The 15412-nt window shown below is 56.0% G+C and overlaps 1 protein-coding gene across 1 annotated transcript; it reads left to right on the forward strand.

Annotated features, from left to right (window-relative positions):
• The first annotated feature begins 12653 nt into the window (after positions 1-12653).
• Positions 12654-15069, forward strand: BHLHE41 (basic helix-loop-helix family member e41). The gene is given in 7 exon segments (XM_050911265.1): positions 12654-12796; positions 13067-13130; positions 13410-13517; positions 13790-13901; positions 14026-14277; positions 14280-14735; positions 14738-15069. Coding segments are annotated over 7 exon segments (1386 nt in total). The 5' UTR covers positions 12654-12734.
• The last annotated feature ends 343 nt before the right edge of the window (positions 15070-15412 follow it).

Here is a 15412-nt window from a genome sequence, read left to right on the forward strand (position 1 = left end):
AGGTGAAGGCTCCATCAGCCCCAGGGGCAAACCCATCCTGGACCGATGCCTCTCTGCAATGGGGACCAAGTTACTTTTACCTGTTCTGCACAAAATAACCAGGACAAAAATATCCGCGCCTCTAATTCCTCCTTCAGTGGAGAACTGGGCAGCTTCAAAGCCCTGATCTCGAACCGCTGCCTGGCAGGCAGCACAACTCTCCTGCGGCCAGCTAAAGCAGCAGCGTCACACGGCTGCTGCTAGCTTGATGAGGATGTGCTCAGGATACCTGCTTTGAGCACCCTGGCTCCTGTGCAAGATGCTGGTGGGTCTGCGAGGCTGATGAACAACCAGAGAGGCGGTTTCTGCTGTCACACAGCCTGCCTTCGCCGCCACCACGACCCAGCCAGCACACACAGCTCCGATTGCGACACAGCCGGCCTCTGTCAGTGGCTGCTTTTATTCATCTTCCTCAAAGGCTTAAATAAACAAGAAACAGGTTAAAAACAGAATCTTGGCCCCGGCCCCTTCCTGAGCTGGATGTTCCATGATGGCTTCCTGCCCCGCGTGCGAGCTTCCCCCTCCAGAGGAAAGAGGCACCGTCCTGCAGCTGCCTTGAGTGGGAAATAAGGCCGTGTACCTGGCTTTGATATTGATGCCAGGCCATCGAAGCAGCTCCCTCCGCACTGTCCTCGGTGCTCTCCGCATCGAGTGAGAACTCGAGCGCGCCGTTGGAAGCTGGAACAGGCTTGCCTTCCCAGGGCCATGGCACAAGGACGCGGGGACGCTCTGTGTCAGCTAGGCACCAGTTCTGGATGAGAGGGCATTTCCCAAGGCATGAGCCCTGCGCACCTCTCCAAAGCCTTCGCCCGGGGGGGCAGGGGGGAATTTTATTCCACTTGCAATCTGTCATGAACATAAAAACAATCCTGGAGAAGCCTGTCGGCTCAAGAGCTTTTGCTCTTGGGAGCAGCGGCGCAAGTTGCACTCAAGTGAAGCTCCTCCAGTCGTTTTGATGAAGGGACATCAGGAGCTCGTCTCGTTCACCCCCTGCCCGAGGTCACTGTATGACGGTTGGTCAAGGCTCCCGGGGGTTTCGAAACACTTCACGTGCACGAACTTGCCCCACAGCACCTTTGTGATGGATGTTTTCTAATCTTGCCATTCGAAACTTTCAGGAACAGATAAAAAGACACCAAAGTACACAACGAGACGCTGCGCTAGGCAGTGTGAATTTCTTCCTGCCCCTAGCTCCATACTTTCTTGACGAGGCCCAAATGTTTTTCTTAGCAGAGCATTTGAGGTTTCGTTTTCCGTGCGTATTAAAGAGCTTTATGTCCATCATACTACTGCTAAAACGTGCCACTCTCTAGTGTTGGCAATATGTTCCTGACTAGCGCTTTGAAGTGTTACAGATAAGTTATGTGACGTTTTCCATTTAAATTAAAATAGATCAAGTTAAACTCAAGGGAAGCTGATAGCTGCACTTTCATTTTATTTCGTTCTATTTCCTCTTTATGACCAATTTTACCCTAATAATCAAAACGTTGATTATAGATCCCTAAGGCACCATGTTGCATGCAGGACCAGGCTGGAAACTGCCACCAGCTCTCACATTGCCAGAGTTTCAGCTGCCAGACAGTGGCATAAGCAGGGTGATTAACGTCAACACAGCATCTAGGAGTCTTTTTCCTCCCTCTGCTGAGAAAGTCTCCACTTCTCAGCTGGCCTGAACTCTACAGGCATGGAGATACAGATCTGAAATTTGCCTAATTCTGGCATCCATTGCTGGTGCTAGTAGGATCTCAAACTGCCAGCATGGACTTTGCCGCACTGAGATGCATCCAAGTGCTTTGAGGAGACTCTTCCAGTGGACAACCCCAGAAAAGAGGCTAAAAAACCAGCCGTTGGGGGTAGCGTTCCTGCGAGCGGATGGACTGGTGCCACTTTGGTCTGTTTCAGCCCCACAGAGGCTGGAGACTTGAAGGAGACGTCCTGTCCTGCTGCAGGCACTTGCCATTGCACTGGTGGTGGCACCCAGCTCCTGTTCCTCTCCTGCAGAGCCAGTGTTATGGGACAGCCAAACCCCCAAGGGCTCCCTGGCGTACAGATGCCTCAGGAAACTCCTCTAAACGGTTTGGCTACACTGAGAAAAGGTGTTTGAAACCAAAAAAAGAACATGAGTTATAAGACTAATCTGTAAAATGGGAAAGTAATAAAAAAAATCCAAGCTTTCTTGTCTCCTTCACCACTGGATTTGTGGGGCTGGCCAACGGGGATGTGGTAGCGGTCCTGTTTGCCTGACTGCTTGCCCAGCTGACCTCCCACCACCTCAGCTCAGCTCACAGGGCAAGTACAGGTATTTGTACCTCACGGTGCCTCTGCTCTTCAGGGAGCACTGTTTTGGTCGAGGCCTTACTGCCTTGCTCGAGACTTCACACACCGCGGGTTTTAAAGAGGGGCTTGTGCCGTACGGCAAAGCCCACAAGCGAGACCTCCTCACAAAGGCCTGGACCACTGTGCAAAGCTCCATGGGCTGAACTTCGGCCACGGCTGTTTTAGAAAAGTCGCAGAGTAAAGTTCAAGGAAAGTAGTGAAATGGCTGCATGCCTTCCTCTCCTCGTGGCAGAGGAGATTTGCGGGGACCTGCTGCCCACCCTGCTCTGAATGCGAGGAGGTGTGATGAGCATCACCCACTGCTTTCCCTGGCTTGGATGTCACGCCTCACCTGCTCGCTTCCAGGAGTCCTGCACCCCTCCGACCTATTGCTTCCTCCTCACACCTTGTTCAGGACAGTAAAGGAAGTAAAGGACAATAAAACAAAACACTGACCTTTCCATACCACGGACCTTTTCCAACCCTGACATGAATTCATGAGCTTTAATGGGTACATGCCGAAGCATGGCCTTGGGTTTGGTGATTTAGTTCTCTGCTCTTTGCCAAGGCCACCGGCAGGCATGGCACGTTTGTGCTTGGGGCCTGGGATATAAGGTATTCTTATGAAAAGATGATTTGGACCTTCATGGTTGTGGGGTCTGTGCATGTGTGTGTGGGGGAATGATGCAATTGCAACCTCAGCAATGTCTGCCAGAGAGCAGGGGTCCCCAGTGATCGTGCTGAGATGCACAGGCTGCCTGCTGCCTTTTATCAGGGCGTCAACGCTGAGCCAAGCCGCCAGAGACAGCGAGTGCCAGCGTGCCTCAGAAGTGGGCTGTGTGGGTGGCACAAGCGTGTCCCCATCCCACCAATGCACCCCGAGCTCTCTTTCTGGACCCCCCTCCATTCCTCCCCACCAGGGAGAGCTCCTCCCCACCAGTGCAAGGGTCCCTGCTGCTCCCGAGGGAAAAGCGCTGCCCCTGGGGAAGACCCAAGGTCGCTGCCACCCTCGCTGTCCCTGCCGTCGACGTGGGAGATCAGGACCCAGCGTGGCCTGGGTGGGCAGGGGCTCATTGTCAGGATGTGCCTCGGGCACGGCGCCTTTGCCCAGCCCTGCTTTCTGACCGCAGAAAGAAAACATTTGCCCAGACACAGCCCGGCCCCCTTGCCACGTTGAAAGCCTGGCTGCCGACAGCTTAAAGGGGGTCATGCAATACCTCCCCAGCAGGACACAGAGGACAAGACTGGGAGACGAGTTAAATGAGGCCGGTTTTTAGAGCCTTGCTGAAATCCGTCCTCATAAAAGGGAGCTGTCTGGAAACCTGCTCATCCGAGGGGAGGAGAGTCTCCCTGTGAAGAAGGGAGGCTTGCCAGGCCTGCCACCGCCACTGCTCGCATGCAGCCAGGCGCCGCGCAGAGCCGGTGCTCAAGCCTGGGCTGCAGCAGCAGCAGCAGCCTGGTAAAGCAAAGGGGAGATGAATAACACTGCAGGCAAGTGACCCCTGCCAAGCAGGATTTGCAAGAGCTTCAGAGCCCCGCGCACCATGGAGTCGCTCCCCGTGGCACTGCACATCCCAGGGAGCACTGCCAGCACAGGCGACCATCCCTGCTATCTGGTCTGGGAGCAAAGGGTGCCCCAGAAGGAGCAGGGAATTCAGGCACAATGGTCGAGGGGGTATTTCCTAGCTGGTACAAGGTCCAGAGGTATCCTGGATACTTCCTGACAAGCTAGGATGGGTCTAAGGGCTGTCTTATCCTTCCCTCTGGGACAACAGGTTTTCAGTGATCATTAAACATGCCTGTCCTTTTTCTTGAGTGTCTGTGCTGAGCTCTGTACTGTCCTGCCTATGGTCTGAGGCTTGACTGCAGTTGGTACCCATCCTAGGTTGGCAGGGAATAGTTTAGCTTGCCTGTCCAGTGCTAGCTGTTTCTTTATAAAATGCAGAGGGCTTCTCCTTGCTTGCATACTCCAGGTAGATCTGGGGTGGTGACAGAAGCAGACCGGCACCAACAGATCCCCTGATTTCTTCTCCTGTCCTGCTAGCTAAAAAGCTCAACACTTCCAGACCTGTACGCCCTTATGCACCCTTGTCGTGTAGCACAAGGACAGGCAGGATGGCCTGAGGACAATTTTAAGCAGAAGGTCTAGGATGAAAGAGACAGAGAAAACACTATTCTGTCTTCTGCCCCTAAAGGTCAACCAAAAATGTGGGTTCTTGAAGATTATCCCAGCTCTGAGGAGAAACTGATTATGAATTTATAGGCTCTCTCACTAGAGTCTTTGTTCATAAAAACCCCAAGTCTTCTTCCCTGAACCCAGGAGGACTCGTACGACAGGAGCCTGGGTCTTTGCTCAGAGCCAGCCTGCTCCAAGTAGCACTTGAACCCAAAAAAGCTCACTGGGCTTTTTCTCTGCCTTCTCTCTCAGCTTCTCTGCACTTACCTGTCTGCAGCCAAGTGTCTGGGATGGGGCAGTTACTGTTTCATAGACGAGGGCAACTGTCCTGCCTGTCCTGCACCCTTGGATTTAGGAGGACTCGGCCCCCCCCCACACACCTGCCCTCTCAGCCACCCCATTTATCCTGAAGGAGCTCAAAATGACAAGGCTCTAATAAACCCACCACACAGAGAACGAGGGAAAATCATTTAAGAAGTGATGAATGACACATTCTTACTCACCTGTAATTACACAGTATGCTTCAGTAAGGTATTTTCCTATTGCTAATCCAAAACATTTGTACTCCCCTTTCTCGTAGTTTTCTGCTCCTTGATTCCCTTCCAGGCAGCCACTCACAGAGTGCTCTCGAGGTGCCTTCAGTGTGCCTGCAGCTTGCCTGCAAGTCTCTGCCCGTTTGATGCTAGCGGGGAGGAAGCGCATTTGTGCTTCAACTTCTCCAGCCTTGGCTTTTCACAACTACATTTGCAGTGAGGGAAGAGCAGAGGAAGAGCAAAACCCTGAAGTTTTGTTTCCCCACTATGTTTTTCCCTAGTACGTCTTCTAACAGGCCTCGTGATAGCATGGGATTTTGTTTCAGGACCCCACTGTACTCTGTATACCACCATAAATATCCAGGTCACTACTGTATGCTCTTATACAGCAAGTCCTACAGTGTTGCTCTAGGTTTATCGTTTTTAAGATTCTCACTCTGTTTTTTCTAAGACTGTAAAATATCCCAGATTTCCACTTAAAAAAAAAATAAAGGAACATGTGCTTCTATGCATGATGCAAAACCCTTTGTTCTTCTCCCAAAACTCCAGAAAAAGGCACGCTGGTGTCCTTAGGTTTTCACCAAAATGGTGAAGAAGTGCTTTGCTACTCCTGAGGCCTTCAAAAGGACTGGAATATGCTGGGTGTTACCACTTGATGCAGTTCTGAGGAGCAAACCCGTTAACTGGAAGAGTCTGCAAAAAAACATCCCACCAACCCTTCAGGCTGTGGTCACATGGAGATGTTTTAGGGATCCCAGCCACCTCACAGATCTGCTGAAATGTACTGGATTCAGTGTTCCTCCCTTGAGCTTTGTGCAATCCTCCCATACCTCCTAGGACTTGGAGGGAGAGGACGTCTTTCACTTGGACATCTGGCTCTAGTGTCCTAACAGACAAGCTTCAGGGCATTTTGTGAAATAGTCTGCAGCTCCCAGAATCTGCTTCAGACAGAAACCCAAGAACATCAGGCAATGCAGCCCATTAATGAAATGACTCTGTCAGATATTATTTCATGGTGTCTCTCTGTGTTTCTGTGGGACTGTTATTTGCAATAGGGGCATTCATGTCCTGCACACATTTTCTACATTCTTCCTGAATCTTACCCAACTGGATTTTTCCCTTAGCTTAGCTAAGGCTTTTTGGAAATGTATAGAAACCCAGTATGGTTCAAAACATTTGCCAGATTTAAAATAATAATCTCAGAACTTCCTGCTCCAAACATCACCTAACAAGGTGCTCTACAGGTTGTTTCCATGCACTACAACTTTTATGCAGTATTTCACCTTTAACTCCAAACTTTCTCACCATAACCAGAATGCTTTTCCCTTGGTACTCCACAGATACACTTCACTGTGCTCCAAAGGTATACCTCATTCCAGGACAGTTGAGTTTCCCAGCTCATTTTCTAGTTGTATCCTACTGGGATCCCTTCTGTGATGCACCTTCCGGCATGGGCTGGTTCAGGAGCCCACACTCCCTCCCTGGCATTCGCCTTCCTCAGCTCTCCTGGGTGAACTAGAAGTATCTGCACATCTACAAGTTGTAAGAGAGGAAGCAAGCATCTCCTTCTCTGCATTCATCCCCTTGAAGAATCAACTTCTGCCATTTCGCATCCATGACATTGTTTGCGCTGAGCCCCAAAGCTGCTGCCTGGACTAGGCATCACCGCTACTCCATTTATGCCCAGATGTGTAGTTAACTGTGCAGTTGCAAAATTGCCATTTTCCTTAATGCTTGGGCAAATTGCATTTGGGATTCCTAGTCGCACAGAGTGAGCTATGGCAGGGATGCATGGCCTACCCTTACTACAGTGTTCCTCCTGTGCAAATACCGACAAAACTTATCAGTGAATTTAACCACTGGCAAGAATTGCACTAGTTGAAACTGCTAAATCTCATTCTGTTGGCCAGTGAAATGCTTTCCCTCTGTCACCTTGCCTGTGCAAGGTTTTGCAATGTTAGCAAATCTACAAACAAACCTTCTGTAATAGGAGCAGAGTCCTACCGACCTGCACCTCCACAAGTGGCTGGGGAGCGGGCCAGATCCATGGTCTCAGTTTTGGTTTTTTCAGTGGAAATTCCCCATCACCAGTTGCGTGGCAGACATATGTTACCTGCTTTTGGAACAACTCCTTTTCCTTTGGGACCAGTTACAGACTGTCAGCCTTGAACTTGTCACAAGCCATGTGTAACTGCACCTACCACTTCTTGTTCAAAGGTCTCGTCATGCACCCATAAATAGCCTAAGCACAACAGACCTCTTGAAAGGCTGAGGCCATCCAAGGCCTCCTGTTGGCCTGGCGTGCCATACCTTCCCCACCAGCCTCTCCAGTGTAGCCAGTGCATTACATAAGCCCCTGACCATCACTAAATTGCCAGATCGGGCTTCGCTGAGAAAGCAATTTTCCCCATCTTCCAGTTTCGCTCCTGCTGTCAATACACAGCTTTCTGATCTATCGTGCATGACCAAACTGAACCCAATGGTATCATCCAAGGTATCTTCATTCACAGACACAGCTTCTTCCCAGTGACTTCAGAGGGGGGACTTAGGGGGAAGGTTGTTTTACTTGTTCCTCGTTGCTGCTCCTGGAAAACATCCAGCAGACAGATGGGGGTCATTTCTGTTTCACATCCACAAGATCTGACTGACCTGATGGGTAAGAGTCTCTGAAGGCCTCAGGTCTCCAGGCAGGTTTCAGACCCTCCCATCAGTCAGGGCTGGAAGTGACCTCAGAGTGGAGCCACCTTTATTTTTTACTGCCCCGGGAGGCAGGACAGCTTTTCATTGCAGACCAGCTACCTGCAAACAGTTTGCTTCACTTGATACACGTCTTTAAAGGGAATTTCTAAACTGACGGGGTAAGGCACAGTTCCTGGTGTTTATCACACAGTTACAGCCACAGGGCACTGAGGACAACATCACGCCTGACTTTTTGCTCCAGTGCCCCTGTTTCACCAATCTGACTTTCCCAGGTTTGGAAGTGTCTACGTTCTCATGTCACCACTATCCATTTCAAGCTGATTAGCTCAGTGACCACTAGCCCAAGTACCGGTCTAGCTTGGCTGGTCCGGTAGACTTTGGGCCATCTCTGTTAATATCGCCCATTTCACATGGCCTAGGAGCACCTCTGTGACCAATGTCCCCCTTGTGAGGTTTTTGTAACAGTCCTGCACAAAAACGTGGTCCTGTGTCTGCTCCCCAAGCTGGATCTACCACCATTTCCCCATTTTGCAACACTGCAAAGGCTTCGTTGCACATTGTGTTTTGTCTTGGCCCACCACCTTCCCACAGTCAGGTTATTTTATTTCTGCTTCTGAATTCAGCTGCATTTTTGCACGGCCTCTGTCTCTCTCGTTTTACATACATTAGGTACGTGTGGCACTCTCTGAAATAGAAAGTTCTCTTTTCTTCTCTCTGCGTTAGCCACAGAGCTGTGCTGACAGGACTCCTGGTGACTGACCAACTTCTCACCGGTGTCTGCTTCCTGGTCCAATGCTCTGCTGCAGCCCACGATTTAAGCACCTTGGCAAATTCCTCTGCCTCTCATGGCGTCTTTGGCTTCTATTAAACACAGAGATATCGTTTCTGGCTCAGGAAGTCTCTGCACCGCGGGCCACTGGGACCTGGGAGACTGGCCTGGGGAGCTTTCATTACGTGCTTGCTCTGTTCGTCTGCTCCTCCCAAGGCATCTCCTGCTGGACTCCGAGACAGCGGGGCCTTTTTTCTGACCCCGCTCAGGTTTTTATGTGCTCTTCTTTCATTTTTTCCCCTGGTCTCAATCTGGTCATCCCATAATTGAAAATCTATTAATAGGTCAATGTCCAATTTACCCTGGAAGTCTTCAGTAATATCTTGTTATTCAATCAAAATGATCCAGATTCTTCAGCTGAATTCTCTTTGTCCCCCACTTTGTAGCACATGGCTGACCAGCTCTCTCTAATTTGATGGTTGATTCTACTCATACAACCAGCCTAGATAATGCAATCTTTTTTCCTGAAGGCAAGTACTCACTGCTGTAAGAGCTGAACCCATCAAGTTGGCTCCTAGGCACCCTATTTCAAAGCCATTCCCTTACGCCATGGTTATGGACTGAGTTGAATAAACCTCCCAAATGTATTCTCTTCAAAGATCGTGGCTTTTGCACTGATTCATCTGGGACAGACAGTCTGATTTCTTCCTCCTGCAGACTGAAAATGGTGGCGAGTGTTTGGTAGTAGGTGGTGTTCTGGCCCTTGTCTACAGCAGGAGGCTGTTTTTTCCTGTGGTGACCTCCAAACCTTTGATTTCCTTTTCTGAGTGATTTTTTCAGTTTCTTAACTCTTTGCTGTGGTTCATCTTGGCTTGTAAATTGGCCAAAGCTTTTCTTGTGCCTCTTATTTTCTGGAAAACATTCTTTTCCATGATAGTCATGCTGCCGATCACCTCTTTGATCCATCTTGCCATTTTAAACCGGGAATCTTCCAGGAGAATTTTGCACTCTCTCTAGACACTGAAGCCTTTTATCCTTGTCTGCAGGTGACCTCTTATAAACCTCTCTTAGAAGTTTCCAGATGTTGCTTGAACTCCTTTTGCAAAGTCTCCAGCTGTCTCGGCTCATGTTCTGCGTCTTTTGGTCATTTTCGATTTCCGTTCCCACTTGGTTCCAGAGGAATCCCAGAATTAGGACTTCTCCTCCTAGAAGCTGAGTCTCACTCCAGACATTGTTTCCATAATTTGAAGATTTGCAGGTTGTTCCAGGGAGGATGAAGCCGGCAAAGATGCTCCAGAAATGCTCCAGGTGCTCCACAAGCAGAAATGCTCACCCCCTGCTCCCCACCCCATATATTAGTTACAGAAACCATGCCAAGCCCTGCTTTCCTGCCCATGGGAGGAATCAGCTGGAGGAAACTCTCTTCTTTCAGAGTTCAAGCTCCCTGTGAGTCAGCACTCCCCCAAAAGGTCTCCATGTGCTTTATCTCAGGGTTAAGCTCTGTCTTTTATTTGGGCTGTGCCTCCAGTTTTCTTGACGCTTTCTCAAAGACCAGTCCAGTCAGGAGGAGAGGAATTTCATGCTGAAGGTGCTTGTTTCTCTCCACTGAGTAGCAAGAGAGCCTGTAGCTCCATCTTAGATGTCCAACATGGATGCCCAACTTGGGGCAACCAATGCCACCCTGCATGGTTAACTACTGCTGGCACATGCCGACACCCAGCGAGTTTCACTCGCAGTCTGCAATCCCCTTTCCTGAGGGAGCAGGTCTATACAGTCCAGCCGATGTAACAGCTTGCTTTTCTCACCAGCAGCAAATTCTCCCAACAACCTCTGTAGCAGTCCACAAGCCTCTCCTTCTGACACCCCCAAATATAACCTATAGGCATGTGGCACACGTTTATATGATGTCGTTTATTTTTAGCCCCCAGTTTAGTTGCACTGACAGTGTGAAAATGTCATAGGGTTAACAGGGGAAGAGCTATATAAGCCTGCAGTGCCACTCGCTTGCCTGCCAAGCAGGAGCCTCAAACACCTCATCAGAGCCTCTGCCGCTCCTAAAACCTCATTCGCGCTTTACATGCGGGCAGTGCGGTTTCAGCAGCCCCCCGCACATAAAAACCACGAGTTAGTTAGTTACCCTCCTGATAAGATTACCTGTAAAGCACGACCGTTAGAAAGGAACGATGTGAGGCTCTTGTCTCTCTTTTGGCTGGCGGGGGCGTGCTTTCTGTTTGTTGGGGTAATTCCCTCCCAGCTGCTGCGGGAGCCCGAAACTGCCCCCCTCCTCAGTGCGCGCCGGGATTGGGGGTCACGCACCTCCGGGAGCCGGAGCCTGCGGAAGGCAGGGAGCAAAGCTGAACCAAACGATAGGCAAGCGGTCGGGGCTGGCGGGGGGTCGGGGGGGGGGGGATAAACACATCTCTGTGGGTCGCCTGTGCTGACACTTCCCGCCGGGAATACCGGAGAGAAAGCCGCCAGCCCGGCCCTGTGCCGGGCGGGGGGGGCTCCTATCCCCCCGCGAAGCACGTGGGGACGCGGCCGCTGCACACCCCGCACGTTGCAGGGCCGCACATGCCGCGCCGGCGTGCACACACGCAGGGACACGCACACGCAGGGACACAGACGCGAGCACACACACACACGCAGAGCGCCTCTGCCCGGGGCACGGGCAAGAGCATCCCATTTCCTCGGGGCAGCCAGCACCCCCCCCCCCCCCTTCCGCTAGCAGGGGGGTCTTGGCAGGCTGCCCGGCAAGGGGGACGGGGGGCAGTGTGCGGGGGCTGCCCGCTGGCCGGGGCTGGAGGGGCATGGAGCCCGGTACCCCGAGCTGGGGGGGTAGCCCGGTGCTGCCCGATGCCAACGGGTGCCGGCGCCTGCTGGCGGGGGAGCGGCGGGGCAGAGCCGCCCGGTGCTGCCGGCGGCAGTGATGTGGCAGCAGGTCGGGTCACGTTGCCGGCCCTGTGCTCGTACCAGTGTGAGACGGGATTAGGGAGGCGGCTGTCGGTGCCGCCGCCGGCGGGGAGCGGAGGCTGCGCGGGCGCGCCCGGCGCGCAGGGACCAGGGCGGGGGGGCCGGGGGGGTTCCCGCCCCGTCCCGGGGCTGCCGCGGCCGGTCACGCTGCACCGGTGCAAATCCTCTCCCAATGTCACCCCCTGCGCCCCCCAGGGATGCGTGCTGCCCGTCAGGAGGGCAGCGTCAAAATACAGATATGTTTATATTACATGTATACATATTTTATATATATATATGCATATATATATATCCGTACGTATATAAGAAACGATTTTGCCGCGGTCTGGCGTTGCAGGCAGATCCGGCTCCCGTCCAAAGGTCGGGCGGGAGAGCCGCCAGGAGCAGCGGCGGCCGGGCGGTATCACCGGGGGGCGAGAGCTGCGGCACGGCGGCGCCGAGGCAGGGGAGCGCCCCGCGCCCCGGGCTGCCGCTGCCGCACCGCAAACACACGCGTGTGCGCGTGTTCGTGCCCACGCACCCGTAAATGTACATAAGACGTACACCAAACGTGACTCCCTACCCGCCCCCCAGGGAGAGGGGCTCGATCCCCCCGTGGGCACGTTTTCCACGGGCGGGTCTCCTCCCCAAATACAAATAAAATAATAAAACCAAAATTATAAAAATAATAAAAATACAATAATAATGACAATAATTATGGCAATAATAATGACGACGATAATGAGAACAGCAATAGCAATAACACGGGGGAAAGCCGGTGTCTCGCAGGGCGGCCCCCCCGGGCCGGCGGCGGGGACAACCCCCCCCCCCCGCCGGCAGCCCACGGAGCCCCCCCCGCCTCGGTCCCGCCCGCCCCGCCCTCGGCCCCGCCCCCCGCCCTCCCGGCGCGCGCCGCACGTGAGCCGGGTGCGGGGCTGGCTGGCGGCGCGCGTGCCCGCGGGCAGGCACGGCGCGGCGGCGGCGGCGGCGGCGGCGGCGGCGGGTGCAAACTCTCGGCGCAGCGTGTGCTGCGGGCGTGTGCGCGGGGAGCGGGAGCGAGGCGGGCAGGGGAGCGGCAGCGGCGGAGGCAGGGGTGGGGGGGACGACGAACTGCCGCACACTTTCGCCGCTGCACGGGAGAGGGGGACGGAGGCTGCATGTGCGCAGCGTCGGTCGCGGATCTGCAAGGACTGATCTCAGCATCCCGCAGGCTCAATCAAAAGCAGCGACGAAACATCAGCCGCTGCCAGACATGGATGAAGGAATCTCCCGCTTGCCGGAGAGGCAGCTACTGGAGCACAGGGATTTTATAGGGTAAGGCGCCAGGGCAGCATCTCCGCCTCGTCTCTCTGCGGCGTTTCGTCCTCTTAAGAAAGTGCTGCGAAGCGCTGGAAGCCGAGCCGGCTGCCCGGCGGTGCGCGGGGCTCGCCTGCCTCCGCGGGCGGACCCGGGCGATCCCTTGCCCGGCCCTTCGGGCAGAGCGCTCGGCTCCCCGCGCGGCGCTCGGGCTCTGCTTGCCCACTCGAGGAGGTGCTGGGCGAGCTCTCGCTCTTGCCGATGCTGGATCTTTGTGTTTTTCTCCAGGCTGGACTACCCTTCCCTGTATATGTGCAAACCCAAAAGAGGCGTGAAGAGGGACGAGAGCAAGGTAAGAGTAAGTTTCTGGGGCTGTTCTCGCCTAAGCGCTTCTTTGGGGTTCGCCAAATTTTACGGCGCAGCTTCACTCCCAAGAGCATCCCCGGGGGGCTGCGCTCTTAACTTCCCCCCGAACTGCAAGCGGGTTTACGAGCGAGCTGGCACGGCGGGGAGAGCGGTGCCTTGGCGATAATTTGCGCGGCATGTGGTCGGCATGACATTTGTTTTGGTTTTGATCGTCGTTCCGAGGGACTCTGTCTAACGCTTGGCTTTTCCGGATTTTGCTAATTAGGAAACGTACAAACTGCCACATAGACTGATAGAAAAGAAGAGGCGAGACAGGATTAACGAATGCATTGCCCAGCTGAAGGATTTACTGCCCGAGCATCTGAAATTGACGGTAAGGTGCAGAGGAGCGTAGATGTACATGCAGATGCAGGCGCCGGCAGCCTGCCCGCTGCGCAGCCCCCGGGGCGGCGGGGGCGCGGGCCGCCGGGCTGCTTGCTTGCTTGCCTGCCTGCCTGCCTGCCTGCCTGCCTGCCTGCCGCGGCGGCGGCCCTGGCCGTAACGCCCCTCGGGGACCAGTTTCCCCGAAGTTACGGAGGCGGCGTTTGGCGGTGGCCAAAGCGTGCCGGGAGGTAGCCGAGCCGCCCCCTTCCCTTGCCTTTGCAGACGCTGGGACACCTGGAGAAAGCGGTGGTGCTGGAATTGACTTTGAAACACTTGAAAGCGCTAACAGCCTTAACGGAGCAGCAGCACCAGAAGATCATTGCTTTGCAGAACGGTAAGCGGGCCCCGGGGGGCGCCGCCGCAGGGGCGCACCGGGGGCGGGCGCGGGGAGGCGCGGAGCGGGACACCCCACGCCGGAGCCGCGGGCAAACGCTGTCCCCTCTCGGTCTCCCCCGCAGGGGAGCGGTCCATGAAGTCTCCCGTGCAGGCGGACCTGGACGCCTTCCACTCGGGCTTTCAGACGTGCGCCAAGGAAGTGCTGCAGTACCTCTCCCGCTTCGAGAGCTGGACCCCCCGCGAGCAGCGATGCGCCCAGCTCCTCGGCCACCTGCACTCCATCTCCTCGCAGTTCCTGCCCGGCCCCCAGCTCCTCTCCCCGCCGCCGGGCCCCCTCAGCAAGGGATCCTCCTCCTCTTCCTCCCCGCCCGCCCCCCCTGCGCGCCGGGCCACAAGCCGGAGGGCCAGGCTAACTGCGTGCCCGTCATCCAGCGGACTCACGCCGCCGAGCTCAGCGCCGAGACCGACACGGACACGGACAGCGGCTACGGCGGGGAGGGCGAGGCGCGCCCCGAGCGCGGCCCCGCGGCGGCGGCGGCGGCGGCGGCCGGGGGGGCGCTGCCCGCCCTGGCCATCAAGCAGGAGCCGTCGGGGGACGAGGCTCCCCCCGCGCCCAAGCGGCTGAAGCTGGACCGCGGCGGCAGCCCCCTGCCCGGCCCGCCGGGGCTGGCGGCGCGGGGCGCCGAGGCGGCGGCGGCGGCAGCGGCGGCGGCGCTGGTGAGACCCGACGCCGCCCTGCTGGGCTCGCTGATGGCCCTGGGGGCGGGCGGCGGCGGGGCCCCCTTCGGACAGCCGCCGGCGGCGGCCCCTTTCTGCCTGCCCTTCTACTTCATCTCCCCTCCGCCGCCGCCGCCTACATGCAGCCCTTCCTGGATAAAGGCAGCCTGGAGAAGTATCTCTACCCCGCCGCCCCCATCCCGCTCCTCTACCCGGGCATCCCGGCCCAGGCAGCCGCCGCCGCGGCCGCCGCCGCCGCCGCCTCATTCCCCTGCCTCTCCTCCGTGCTCGGCCCCGCCGAGAAGGCGGCCGCCGCCGCTGCCGCCGGGCTGCCCCCAGCGCCCCACCTCCCGCACCCCTTCGCTGCCGCCGCCGGGCTGGCCGCCGCCGAGCCCGGCGAGGAGGCCGAGACCGCAGCCGCCGAGGAGCCCGGCGCCGAGGGCCCGTGAGCCGCCGCCGGCCGGGAGCCCCTACGGGCTCCCCGCCGCCGCTGCCCTCCCCTCGGACTGGCCGCCCCGCCGCGGGGCGGGGAGGGGCCGTCGGGCCGGCACCTGCGCCCCCGGTTTCCTACGGAGGGCAGGGCGGCGTCTGCAAGGGGTCGCCGGTGCCGGACCGGGCCGAGCCGGGAGCTGGCGGCCGCGGGGTGCCGGGGCCCGGGCCCGGGGGAACGGCCGCCCCCGCGGGGAGCCCCGCGCCCCGCTGCCGAGGCGGCTCGCCCCGGCGCTGCCCCCGCGGAGGACCGTCAAGGATAAAATTTGCTACTCAGTATTTTTTTAATGTTTGGCTTTATAA

This window comes from Gymnogyps californianus, chromosome 1 (genome assembly GCF_018139145.2).
Source record: "Gymnogyps californianus isolate 813 chromosome 1, ASM1813914v2, whole genome shotgun sequence".
NCBI lineage: Eukaryota > Metazoa > Chordata > Aves > Accipitriformes > Cathartidae > Gymnogyps > Gymnogyps californianus.